Here is a 13,702-nt window from a genome sequence, read left to right as displayed (position 1 = left end):
AGAGGTTAGAAAATATTTTGTCAATATTACTTAAACTTATATATGATAAATATCATCATTAAACTAAATTAAGCAATGAATGCGAAAGTATTATGTATGATCTAAAGATTTTTAACAAAGTATTTGTTTATGTTGATATTTCAAGCAACCACTACATGACAATGTTTAGTAATACTTACTACATACCTCAGAACTTTAGAGATCCAAACGAAGAAGGTAAACATCAGTTATCATATAGATTTACCACACTTAACAAACTTGACATATTCCTTTTTAAAAACATTAAATTCTTCAAAAGGATTTAATTCTAATTTGACAAGTAAGTCTCAGAAAGAAATAATTCTACATTATTTATGCACCTGTACTCCAACGGGTTACCTCTATCACACACTTAGAATCCAACTATCACCACTTACAGATCTTAAAATATCACCTCTACTGAAGTGCGGAAGTAAGGTATACAAACACCACACTCTCCAAAGCTCTCTAATGCTTTTGCTACCATATGACAAGTGGTGTTCTTGATATTTGAAAGATTCTCTTGTTTAACCAATCACAGATATTTCCTTTATGGGTAACTGCACATCATTAATTTAGAAAGCAAATCTTCAATTCACGAATTGATTTTTTAGAGAGAGAGGTTACAGATATAAAATACTACTTATTTGTCTAGATTCACCATTATATATGGTTCAGCTCACTAGATAAATGTGATGATGAAGTCATATTGAGCTGTCAGATTAGTAACAAAATAACTAGTAATCCAACTTCATACATTCAAAAGCAGTGGCAAGGACTAGACTGATGTTTAATTCTACCAAATTCAATATGTTTTTAAATAAAATTTGCTCTATGGATCTATTACTAGGCGAAAAGATGGGCAGCAATTTCTTAAACTACTTATACGCAACTTGAGAGCACTTGTCAAGATCGTAACATCTTTTCATCTGTGCTCTATTAAGACGGCATCAGTATTTGGGATTTTTTTCTACATTGTGATCTGTTTCACCCCTTTTCTCCTGACTATTCCCCAGTCTCTTTAGCACTTTTATAAAAAGAACACATATAAAATAAATGAAATTCATGATAGAACAATAAAGAATTGCAAGAAATGGAAGTGCATTATATTTAGTAGTTCTGTTCATCCAAAGAATGAGAGTAATTATTCTAAACACTGGCATGTTGCAGTTAAAAGAAATATTCAGTTCACCAGCATGCCTTGAATTGGCCATTTGCCATACTTTGTCATTTTACTACAGAATTACTCAACTTGCAAGTTTCTTACCCTTAAACAACAATGACTACTGTCTCCTCTACCCTGTGGCCTTGAAGGGACCCATAATTATAAAAAGTGGGTTTTGGGAGAATCAAGATTTGAGACTTGCAGGAGAAAAAACATTAAGAAAATAAGAATTCATTTACTCATTCAACAGATACTTATCGAACACTTACTATATCCCAGGACCCATTTTTAACATTACATCAGTGAAGAGTAATAAACAAAAATCCCAGTGCTTGTGGACCTTCCATTAGGAGGGCGGTTTCTCTGGCAGTACTGTCTTGACCTATAGATAACCAGAGTGTGACTGCAGACACACATGTGTGCTTGCGTGCATGCACACACACACAAGCAACTAGATCATAATGTTATTCAAATGTATTCACATCTCTTTTCCAAAAATAAAAAAAGAAATACCTGCAATGTAACCAGTCAACAGATGTATCTCAATTTACTAGGTATCTTTTTTAGAAATATATAAATACTTCTAGCAAGCTTTATGGATTTTCAGTTTTTCATACCACATGAATTACTCTAATCAGATTGCTTTCTTCCTAACAACTGACTAATATCACTTGCATTAAGAGTAGGAGTTTTATCTTAGGGAGGAAAGGTAATGCTGTAGGTTGTACTATTTACTGGAGACAAAGACGACCTGGCTCAAAGCAAAGTATGAAATAGTAAGAAGGAGAGACACTGAATGAGGGTCTGGATACACACACACACACACACACACACACCACACGTGTTCATGTAGAAATATCTAGTGCTTTGCCTCCAAAAGAGGTAGAATACTTTTTCTATGTTTATTATTTTCGTATTTCAAGACCCCCACAATTCAGACTTGTACTACTAATTCAGAGGATCCCTTTTTTCCCAAAGGGACCAAGCTTGAGTTCTAACAGCTAAGAGAGTGAACTAAATAACCTTTTAGAATAGAATCTGTTTATTAAAATAGACTGCCTGAATTTCATGTAATTAAATAATAACCTTTGGGCATTCGTATTTATTTACAAATTATTCTAAGCCAGTCATTCAAATAGAGTGTCTCCTGAGCAGCTCTTTATTAGACTGAATGTATTTATTTGTGTACTTCAAAATGATAAATGTATCTAGTTATAAATTAGGTTTCCTAATTCAACAAGAATCTGCACTATTACCCTAATAAGGATGTGAGGTATCATTCAACTGGAAATACACTTTATATTTAAAAATCCAGATTTTCATAATTTTTTATTCCAAAAAAATTAGGTATGTTTTTTTCTTTCTAGTCCCTCACTGAATTTAATTTCTCGTTAATTATTGTACTAAGGCCAAGGTTCACATATGACAGAAAACCACACCGGTGCATAGGTACTATTTGTTGTCTATTTTACATCCGTGAAGATTGTTTTTGGTGGAAAGAGTTGTGTAGTAGTAGAAATTTTATGAGAAATATTTCCTTTTTCTCCTTTATTCTTCAAGTATTTTTGTCTGTGACAAGCTAAAATTTTTAGCTATATTTTGTATTTCAGTGTTTTATGACTGAATTATCCATAAGTTATAATTTTATTAACAAGTTTTACTATGAAATGGATCATACAGGTGACCGAGGAATTATCTCAACGTCTTCTAGACCAGTTTCTACATCAGGAAAATCAGAACTGTCCTCCAAACACAGCAGATCACTTAAACCTGATGGACGTATGAGCCGGACTACAGCTGATCAGAAGAAGCCAAGGGGGACGGAGGGTTTATCCGCTAGTGAATCCCTCATGTTGAAATCTGATGCTGCAAAGCTGAGGTCAGATTCTCATAGTAGGTCACTGTCGCCCAACCATAACACCTTGCAGACCCTGAAATCTGACGGGAGGATGTCTTCTAGCTTCAGAGCTGAATCCCCAGGACCAGGTTCTCGGTCATCTTCTCCTAAGCCAAAGACTCTCCCAGCCAACAGGTCTAGCCCATCTGGTGCTAGTTCTCCACGCTCCTCCTCACCACATGATAAAAATCTACCTCAGAAAAGTACTGCTCCTGTTAAGACAAAACTTGATCCTCCTCGAGAACGTTCCAAATCAGACTCTTATACACTTGATCCAGATACCCTCCGCAAGAAGAAAATGCCCCTCACAGAACCGTTAAGGGGACGATCAACATCACCGAAACCAAAACCAGTACCAAAGGATTCAAAAGAGTCCCCTGGATCTGAAAATAGGGCTCCTTCTCCCCATGTGGTGCAGGAAAACCTGCACAGTGAGGTGGTAGAAGTCTGCACGTCAAGTACTTTAAAAACAAACAGTCTAACAGATGGCGCCTGTGACGACAGCAGTGAATTTAAGAGCGTGGATGAGGGTTCCAATAAAGTCCATTTCAGCATAGGAAAAGCCCCACTGAAAGATGAACAGGACATAAGAGCATCCCCCAAAATAAGTCGAAAATGTGCTAACAGGCACACCAGGCCCAAAAAGGAAAAATCTAGCTTTCTCTTCAAAGGAGATGGATCCAAACCTGTCGAGCCAGCCAAGCAAGCCATGTCCCCTTCCGTGGCTGAGTGTGCCAGAGCGGTCTTTGCCTCTTTCCTGTGGCACGAAGGCATAGTACACGATGCAATGGCTTGTTCTTCTTTCTTAAAATTTAATCCTGAACTTTCTAAAGAACACGCTCCTATAAGAAGTAGTTTAAACAGTCAACAACCTACGGAAGAAAAGGAAACCAAATTAAAAAATAGACACTCACTGGAAATATCATCCGCACTGAATATGTTTAATATCGCACCTCATGGACCAGATATATCTAAAATGGGTAGTATCAACAAAAATAAGGTGTTGTCTATGCTTAAGGAGCCACCTCTGCATGAAAAATGTGAGGATGGGAAAACCGAAGCCACTTTTGAAATGTCCATGCATCACCCAATGAAATCTAAATCTCCTCTTCCATTAACTTTACAACACTTAGTGGCTTTTTGGGAAGACATCTCTTTGGCTACTATCAAAGCGGCTTCCCAGAATATGATTTTCCCAAGTCCTGGTTCTTGTGCAGTCCTTAAAAAGAAAGAGTGTGAAAAAGAGAATAAGAAGTCCAAAAAAGAGAAAAAGAAAAAAGAAAAGGCAGAAGTTCGGCCCAGGGGTAATTTATTTGGTGAGATGGCCCAGCTGGCAGTAGGAGGACCAGAGAAAGATACCATCTGTGAGCTGTGTGGAGAGTCACATCCATACCCAGTGACATATCACATGAGACAAGCTCACCCAGGTAAATGATATTATTGGATATATATATATATATGAGTAGTGTGTGTAAAAAAATGGACTATGTAACTTCTGACTTGAGCTGTTGTACAAATTATGTTAAAAAACAGGGAAACTTGCGAAGAATTTATAGAATCTTATGATGTAATGATTAAAGTGCATTGTCAATATAGATTTTTATGAAAAATAGGTAAAGAAATTCTATTAGTATGGTGATAAGGCAATTTAGTACTATTTTATCTGAATGTGTTACATTCTGAAATATTGTTTATTTTTTAAATGTTTTATGTGTTATCCAAAGGATGCTGTTAAGGTATCTCACACAGTAGAAAAAACAACATGTGTATACACTCAGGAAAGATCCCAATATTAGGTCTCCTTTGATTTTAGTGTTTTCCTGGCCAAAATTGCAAATTAAGAGTATTTCTCTGGGCATTTTCCAATGGAAGTGATAGTAACTGTTTCATCACAAAATTATGTTTTAGATAAATGTAAGAATTTCTGTAACACTTGATTAGCTTTCCAAAATTCACCTAGTATAAGTTTGGTTAATTTTTTTCTCTGTTATATATTATACCTGAAACCTTTTAGAAAATATGATTCCTTAAAATATATCATTCTTACAGAACATTTTATACCTATTTTGTTTAATTTTATTCACATACTAAAATAAATCTAAATGTCCCCACTTCTTACACCTCTTTTCATCTGCCTGTGTGGAGTATTTTAGGCATCATTTGATTACTTTTCGGTAAAGCATGCTATTTTTCTAATATGGTTAATAGCCTGAAAAAAGAAAAAAAAGATACTTGCTTCAGGATTTTGCTTACTTTGAGAAGGTAAATCTGTCATTAATATGTAAGTGGCAATGATCAGATTACTAAGGACACTTAAAGTATTAACTATTTGTTTTCGTTCTTGTTTCAAGGTTGTGGCCGGTATGCTGGTGGACAAGGTTACAATAGCATTGGGCATTTTTGTGGAGGATGGGCTGGAAACTGTGGTGACGGTGGCATAGGAGGAAGCACCTGGTACCTGGTATGTGATCGCTGTAGAGAAAAATACCTCCGTGAAAAACAGGCTGCCGCGAGGGAAAAGGTATTTTTAATCTGGCTACACCATTAATGATAAGAATAAACCTTATAAAAATTTCTTTTTATGATCATATTATAACATAACTCCACAGAGCTGATATTAAAGATCAGCTTTATAACAGGAATAACATACAAATTTAATATTCGTACTAGACCAGCTGTTTTTGTTACAAAAATAAATTATATCTTGGAATAACACAAAACAGCTGACCTATGGCACATATGGTGTATTGACAAACATTTATTGTTTAATTCTTCATTTTTACTACTCTGCACTTAGACTCTTCACTTTCCTCTGTCTTAACTCTCTCTTTCTCTTTCCTTTTCATTTTCTACTCTTTACCTCCTCTTTCTTTTTCTTAATCGCTAATCATGTTATAGGTCTCATGGAAACTCAAGATCACTTACACTAGTAGCACACCTAACTAAAACTTATTGCAGAGTTTATACACACCCACACAGATTATTTACTCTTTTTTAAAAATAGTTACATTTAGATTTTACTGGTTAGGTTTTTAATTTTCCCAAAGAAAGAAAAGAAATATAGTTTTTATTCAGTATAGTTTCATTCATTCCAAGAGAAGCATGAAGTGAATGTCATTTTTGGTAATCACTTATTTTTAAATGGTTCTACAAGTGTTTAATAACTTTTATTAGAAACTCAACATACTTAGGTTAAGAAATTAAGAACTTGAATAGGAAAATATCACTACAAATTTTTCTTTGCCAGGTCAAACAATCTAGGAGGAAGCCGATGCAAGTCAAGACTCCTCGTGCCTTGCCCACTATGGAAGCTCACCAGGTGATTAAAGCAAATGCCCTCTTCCTGCTGTCTCTGAGCAGCGCGGCGGAACCGAGCATTCTGTGTTACCATCCTGCAAAGCCATTCCAGTCACAGCTTCCCAGCGTGAAAGAGGGCATCTCTGAGGATCTTCCCGTTAAAATGCCCTGTCTCTACCTGCAGACATTAGCTAGGTAATATAATTTGCTTGTTTTATTTAATCACTTTGGATTAACAGCTATTGTAAATTAACTAATATCATGCTCTGAATACTCGTGCTGTAGTACGTATTGTGCATAATAAAGAGACCTCCAGGAATTCATTTTCTGAGTTGCCTTGACCAACACTGACTGGTAGGGTATACTTTGTGGTAGTGTGGTAGTAGATTTTTAAAAAAAAAAACCTGTAAATACTATGTCAATTTGTATTAATTATTAATACAATATATGTCTTAGAAAGTAAGACTTTAGCTGTCTTTTACTCTTTGGTAGACTGACTTCATTCTGTTAATAGCAGGATATGCTAAAGTGGAAAGAGACTTCATTTTTTATATTATTCATTCTGTAGCATTTAAATGAGTACCAGCTGGTTACCAGCTTTGTGCTAGACCTTGAGGACACCAAGATGATTATAATAAAATCCTGACTTCTGTGTGTTCTCACACTGGTGGGAAGATAGACATGTAAATGAAATATTTAAATGTTATGTGATGAGTGCGATAATAGAAGTATGTACAGGATGCTGTCAGAGCATAAAAGATGGAGAGTTTCTGCATCTTCCCAAGGAAGTCGGGAAAGGTTCCCCAGAAGAGCTGATACTTTACTAGAGTCCTAAAGATAAATAGAAGTTGATCAAGCAGGTAATGGGAGGAAAGCAGTTCCTAACAGAGTAAATCACGTATGTGAAGACGCAGATGATTAAATAGCATTACACACTTCAGGAATCACAGGCTTGTTAAAGCATTGGCTGCTAGGAGGAATATATGAAATTCCACTAGAAGTGGTTACCCAAGACTGTGTAAAGCCGAGCCCTGTCGCCCATGCTAAGGTTGGATTTTATCCCATAGAGAAAACAATGGAGTAATTTTCAACAGGGAAATACATGAACTGGTTTGCATGTAGATGGTCACTCAGCTACGAAAGTGGAAACTGAATAAAAGGGTATAAGTGAAGATGGAGAGAAGTCTGTTAATAGTATGCTATTTTCCTATATTGGACTTGGGTGCTAAAAACTGTACTTTTATACATTAAAAAGTGACACTCTAAAACAGCCTGTCATAGAAATTCAGATTTTTTTCTACAGCTGACAAACGAAGATTTCTAGATACTGCCTGCTGGCATGACTTGCCAACCAACAGTTCCATTTTGGCAATGTTGTCCTCTTTATATAGCGGAGTTACATAGTTTTGTTTTGTTTTTTTTTACATTTGTACTTACTATTTCATTAAAATGAATGGAAAACAAAAATGAAAATGCAAGACTAAATACATTTGAAACTGAGGTGGAAAGCAGCTATGCCAAATGCAACAAATCTTTAGCTTCAGTCAGACCATTTGGTAGACTTAGGTTAACAACTCTTTGTCCCAGTTTGAAAAGGAAAGAATCAAATTGTAAAACATAAGAGTGCTGGCACACAATAATTATATATTTTATATATTTAGCTCTCTGGAAAATGGACACTCCCCCACCTCATGGAACATTTCATATAGCTATAATCTTTCTCAAATTTGACTCCTGTATATGTTCCTACCAAAAAAGTGACTGTATATCACTGGTTCGTGCAAGAAACATGAGCCTAACCCAAAGCAGTGATGATGGAGAAGAGAGAATGGTTGACAGAGGAAGCCTAGTATTCAGGGGCCTGAGTAACTGGTCATGGTTGAGATATTTTAGCTTAGGCACCTAAATAGTTGGCAAGATCATCCACTGAAGCACTGGAAGACAGAAAAGTTCTCAAAAGGATAGAAAATGAGATTTACTTTCAATTTAAAATGTTCGTGGTACCTGGAATATCTACATGTAAAATTGTCAGACTTTTATGTCCTCCTGCTTACATCAAGATTATTTTAATACTTCACCCTTATAGATTTACATGTGCTGCTTTTACTTTCACAAAGGAAATTAAAAATAGAAAGAATCTGTCTTGCCATCATACCTAAACTTATTTGGTTTGATTTAATGCAGGCATCATCATGAAAATTTTGTAGGCTATCAAGATGACAACCTATTCCAGGATGAAATGAGATATCTACGTTCAACATCTGTACCTGCCCCATACATATCAGTGACTCCTGATGCAAGTCCTAATGTATTTGAAGAGCCAGAGAGCAATATGAAGTCTATGCCACCAAGGTATCTGAGTTCTCTCCTCTCTGTTGAATAGCCAGTGTTTGGTAGAAGAAAGAAAAGAATGCTCTAGAAGTCCTTTTGTACATCTTTCCATCTCAGAAAGGATGTTGGGTCAGTTCTGCTAGCTATTAGAGCAGTAAGAAAAAGTGTACATACATAAATGAAGTTAAAGTCCTTGATTGCAGAGGCAGACTTGGTTGGAGAGAAAAGACCAAATAATGAAGTGATGATAAAACATTCTGTTATATGATATTATGTTATTTAGTGCTGTAGTAAATCAGACTAGAGAAGGATCACTTTGAGGCTTGCTTAGAGGTTTCATGGAAGAAGTAACACTTAAAATAAATCTTGATCTTCTTGGATTATCACTTACAGTCTCCTCTACACTCTCTCCCGCCCTCACACTTACGTTTGGTAGTATCAAAGTAAAGAGCTCCTTGAAAACTGAACAGAAACGTGTAAATTTAATGCAGAGGGAAGTAGGGTACCACTGAGACTTTTTAGAGGAGGAATGACATGATAAAACTGCAAGGATAGTCCTAGAAGTCAATTAAGGATCTAATAAATTTAGTCAAAGATTTTGGCTAGCTGTGTAGAATTGGATTATGTTGGCAATTGATTATGAAAAAAAGCTGGATAAAAGAAATGTTTTGTAGGGAAAATCAATGTGACTTATTGACTAACTTGGATAATGAAAAGACTGAGTTTAGAATAGTATCAAGATTTCATTCATGAATAACCGAACATATCATTGGAAAGGAAGTCATTTGCTGAAGGAAGAAAGATCCTGCTTATTAAGATATGCCATGATGTTAATACTTATACAGTTACAATTATATACTAGTATAAGAGAATTTATATATCCAAATGACTATTTTTCCAATGAAAATACTTGCAACTTTCCCTCCCAACTATGAGGATTATTCATCAGAGTATTTTTTGGAGCTGCTCTTGAAATTTTCTCCAAAGGATATAGTATAGCCTTTTATATCTTTAAAGGTAATAAAGTGTCTCTAAAGGAGACATTGTTTTTTTTAAGAATTAGAAACCATTTTGAGACTAGACTGATAAATATGATTCATCAAGTTATTTTTAACTCTTAGGATCAAAATCAAGTGGCTTAAACTTTTAGGTAAAGATAGTGAAATGAAAAATATCACAAAATATTCCATGTTTCATAGAATGTCATAGTCAAGGTAGATTCGTCTAGTGTAGGGACCCCTAGTATAATCACTAGTGTCACAGAAGTTGGAAATCTCCTGGGGAACCCTGATTTCCACATCTCCACTCTGAAGCAGAGCAACAATCCACAGTCCCAGTGAATACTGCCATGATACACATCAACTAGGTGGAATGGTTCCTGGTACAGAATATTCAATAAAGTCTCCAGTTTTTCTCTGGGAGGGAAATAAAACAAGTGTCAAATATTGTGGGAGAGGAAATCTAGAGAAATCCACCCATACTTTATTAGAACAAATAGAAGATCAAAAAGAGCTGCCCACTTTAAGCATTAGCAAAATGAAAATAGTGTGATGCGTAAGTCAGATGAAGAAGCCAGTTTGAAGAAAACTCTCAAGGAAAAAAAAGAAAATTTCCCTAAGTACTCTGTAGTACTGAAAAACTTGATAATTACATAAATTTAATAAAACAAAAGCTCAAATGTTAGAATGAGATAAAAAGCAGAATGAAGTAAAAAGATACATTGCAGAGGACAGGCTGAAGACCAAATCAACACCATTATAAGACTAATAAATTTAAAATATTTAGAATAGGAAATTGAATTATTAACATGAAGGAAAAGTTTGAGATAATTACAATGAATAAAGAGAAAAAGGACAAAAAGATTATAGCAATTAGAGCCAAGATAACAGGTATGAAAATAGGATGGTCCAACATAAGAATAACTTACCAGTGAAGCAAAAAAATCAACAAATATAATATAAAAAGTTATTTAATATAATTTTCTACAAGAAGAAATGTCCCAAAATAATAAAGACTGAATTTCTAGATTAAAAGGAAATTTTCATAACAGGCGAATGTAAGAAATAGCTTAAGTTATTGAAACTACAAGGGGAAAAAATTTTTTTTTCAAGTATCTGTGCAGAGAAAAACACATCATCTTACAAAAGGAGAAAGTTAGACTGACTTCAGACTTTCCTATAATAACTTTAAATGAAAAAAAAAAAAAGAACGAAACAATACCTCTAAAGCTCCAAAAGAAAGAAAATACTCGCTTAGAAGTTTTACCCAACCAGTTAGACATGCTCAAATAGAAAAGATCTTGGGAACATTAGAACCTATTTATGGATTAATCAAATCAAATGATTAATAAAATTACACTATACATGTAAGCGTAATTTTCACAGAATTCTGAATAAAAGAAACTATGACCCAAGCGTTTTATATTCAACCAGGTCAAAACATTCTAAGGCATCCAATAGATTAGATAAGGGAATGGAGCACCTTTGAGTTATTCTGAAAAGTCTTGGCAAACTCAGGCTATTGTAAAAGGTGATGGGTAATGAAGCCATTAAATCTGGTCTCCAATAGGGCGGGGGGCAGCGGCGGTGATTTTTGCCTCCCAGGTGACATCTGGCAATGTTTGAAAACATTTTTGTCCTTCACAACTGGTCTAGTTCAATGGGCATCCTAGTGGTTAAAGGCCAAGGATGTTGCTAAACATCCTACAGTCTACAAGACAGCCCCACAACAAGGAATTATCTGGCCCAGGGTAGCAGAGGTTGAGTTAATTATGGTCGTCTTTGCTTCTTTTGGATTTTCTTTTGTTGCTTGAGTTTTTCACAAACATGATCATTTTTATAAGAACTATTCATTATTTTTTAGGTTGTATTAACACTTTTTTTTAAAGTTGATCAACTTCCTCTGAAAGCAGAACAAATATCTTCTGCTTTACAGTAACACTATATAGAAAGTGAATTAAACAGCCCAAACTGACATCCAGGCATGCTTACCCAGTCATTTGTGTATAACGTTTATAATATACAAACAAGAACATACATAACTTAGAGAGGTGGTGACTAAAGAAAATGGACAGGGAGTTAGTTATACACTAGCAAATATATCAGCTTTATTGAGGGCCATAGGGTTCACACCTGTCTTGAATAATGGAAAAGAAACAACTCCAGAATTCAAGGTGAGCAAAAATTGCCCAATTTGGAATGAGGCAACAGCACAAAGAATACATTAAAAGAATAGTTTGCAAATTTGTCTTAGAGAAAAAGTAAGAGAAGGTATTTCTCTTTTTTATAAAACACTTTAATGAAGGATATTATACAACCATCCTACTAACTTTTCAAGTGTTTTTTTTTTCTTAATATTGCTGTAGTCAATGGGAAAATTGTTAGTTTACGTAAACCTGAATGAAAATCACTGGATTCTTATATAGACTGTAAGTATAATTTAACTCTGATGCCGAAAGTCAGTTTGTTACCTCTCAATACACTTTGATGCGGTCATGCTCTAGAACAGGCTTTGGGCAGCACTTCTCAAGAAAGAGAAACCTAATAGAACACTCAAGTACCAAAGAAAACTGAATCGTTTCACTTTCCGTTTTATTAGCATTCTGTATTTACATGTCCATTTTCTTTCTGTTCAGTGCTTTTATCAATATATTTGCCTGTTTTTCCTGAATGTCATGACATATGACTTTTATCACAGTGCTTTTGATTCTGACAGGAGCTTTGGGCTTTTGGTGCCCTTTTTTTTTTTTTCTTTTTTTCATTTAAAATGCAAAGCAGATTTATGAAAACCAAAAGTTTTAAGATACAGATCAAAAATCAGTTAAAATGTTAACTGTATTTGGAAAAATCAGATTATTATTTCAAGAGAGAATGTCAAGTTGGCTTTGAATTTCTGTTTTTCCATATGAAAAATTTCACGTATTTGTCTGTAGTATTATAAACTAAATATGGTTTCACTTCATTTACTTTTCCTATCTGTCCTTCTTGTTTTATCTGCAGTTTGGAAACTAGTCCCATAACTGACACTGATCTTGCAAAGAGAACTGTCTTCCAAAGATCATATTCAGTTGTCGCTTCTGAGTATGATAAGCAGCACTCCATTTTACCAGCACGAGTTAAAGCCATTCCTAGAAGAAGAGTTAACAGTGGAGACACTGGTAAATATAAAGATAAAAAGGAAGTTTTAATGATCCAAGTGATTTTATTTGCAGATATTTTTTTAAATCTGTTTTTTGAAGGAAAAGAAATAGATTAATTTTAATTTGTGATAGACATTCCTTCTATGTGACATAGCTGTAATTCTCTGAATTTTACATCTCAGTTGGAAAAGACACACAGAGATCATTTAGTGATCATTCAAGAATAGATATTTAAAATCTTACCTGTTAGATGTGTAAGCCAAATGTTGCTACTGTTACCCTTCCGCTAAGCCTCAGTGAACCAGCAATTCCAGTGACTTACACTTTCACAATTATCTTCTCACTCCCAATAGAATTTTCTAACTCTTATAGCCATTACCACTCTGAATAGACGTTAAAATTCAGAGATTTAAATAGCTCTTATTCAGTAAAAAAGTTAGATAATTTGAACCAACCGGTATCTGCAGCCCCAAATTGGGGCTGGTTGATTCTGTCTCAAGAGTAAAGAAAGAAAGCGAAGAAAACATCACTTATTAAAATGAAGATCTTGCCTAGTATTTATAGGTAGCTGATTTTGTATCTTATTGACAATCTTCAAGGAAAATACTGAGCATCCTCCAATGATTTATAGGTTCATTTAACAAATATTTTTGAGCTCTTGTTGAGACACCTTTGTTATAAATCAGTCCTTTAGAAAATGATAGGGATGAGATATATTTGAATCCAGGAATAGTCCTGGATTCAAAACCCATCTCTACAACTTAATAGCTGTATGACTTTAGGAAATCTAATCTTTCTGTGCCTCACTAAAAATTAAAGTTATTATGATTTGTGTCACATGCAAAAAAAAAAAAAA

General features: G+C 34.7%; 1 protein-coding gene across 12 annotated transcripts in view; it reads left to right on the top strand.

The window, feature by feature from the left end:
• MYCBP2 (MYC binding protein 2) overlaps window positions 1-13,702 on the top strand; it is a 238,192-nt gene that overhangs the window by 193,969 nt on the left and 30,521 nt on the right. For all 12 annotated transcript variants that reach the window (XM_039886905.1, XM_039886906.1, XM_039886908.1 and 9 more), the window contains 5 exons: window positions 2,864-4,507; window positions 5,432-5,601; window positions 6,328-6,572; window positions 8,562-8,729; window positions 12,707-12,864. In XM_039886905.1, the coding sequence (XP_039742839.1) occupies window positions 2,864-4,507; window positions 5,432-5,601; window positions 6,328-6,572; window positions 8,562-8,729; window positions 12,707-12,864 (2,385 nt within the window). The remainder of the gene's footprint in view (window positions 1-2,863; window positions 4,508-5,431; window positions 5,602-6,327; window positions 6,573-8,561; window positions 8,730-12,706; window positions 12,865-13,702) is intronic.

This window comes from Pteropus medius, unplaced genomic scaffold (genome assembly GCF_902729225.1).
Source record: "Pteropus medius unplaced genomic scaffold, Ma_sr-lr_union100, whole genome shotgun sequence".
Taxonomy (NCBI): Eukaryota; Metazoa; Chordata; class Mammalia; order Chiroptera; family Pteropodidae; genus Pteropus; species Pteropus medius.
The sequence above is the reverse complement of the archived record's forward strand: the minus strand, read 5'-3'. Positions and strand labels throughout refer to the sequence as shown.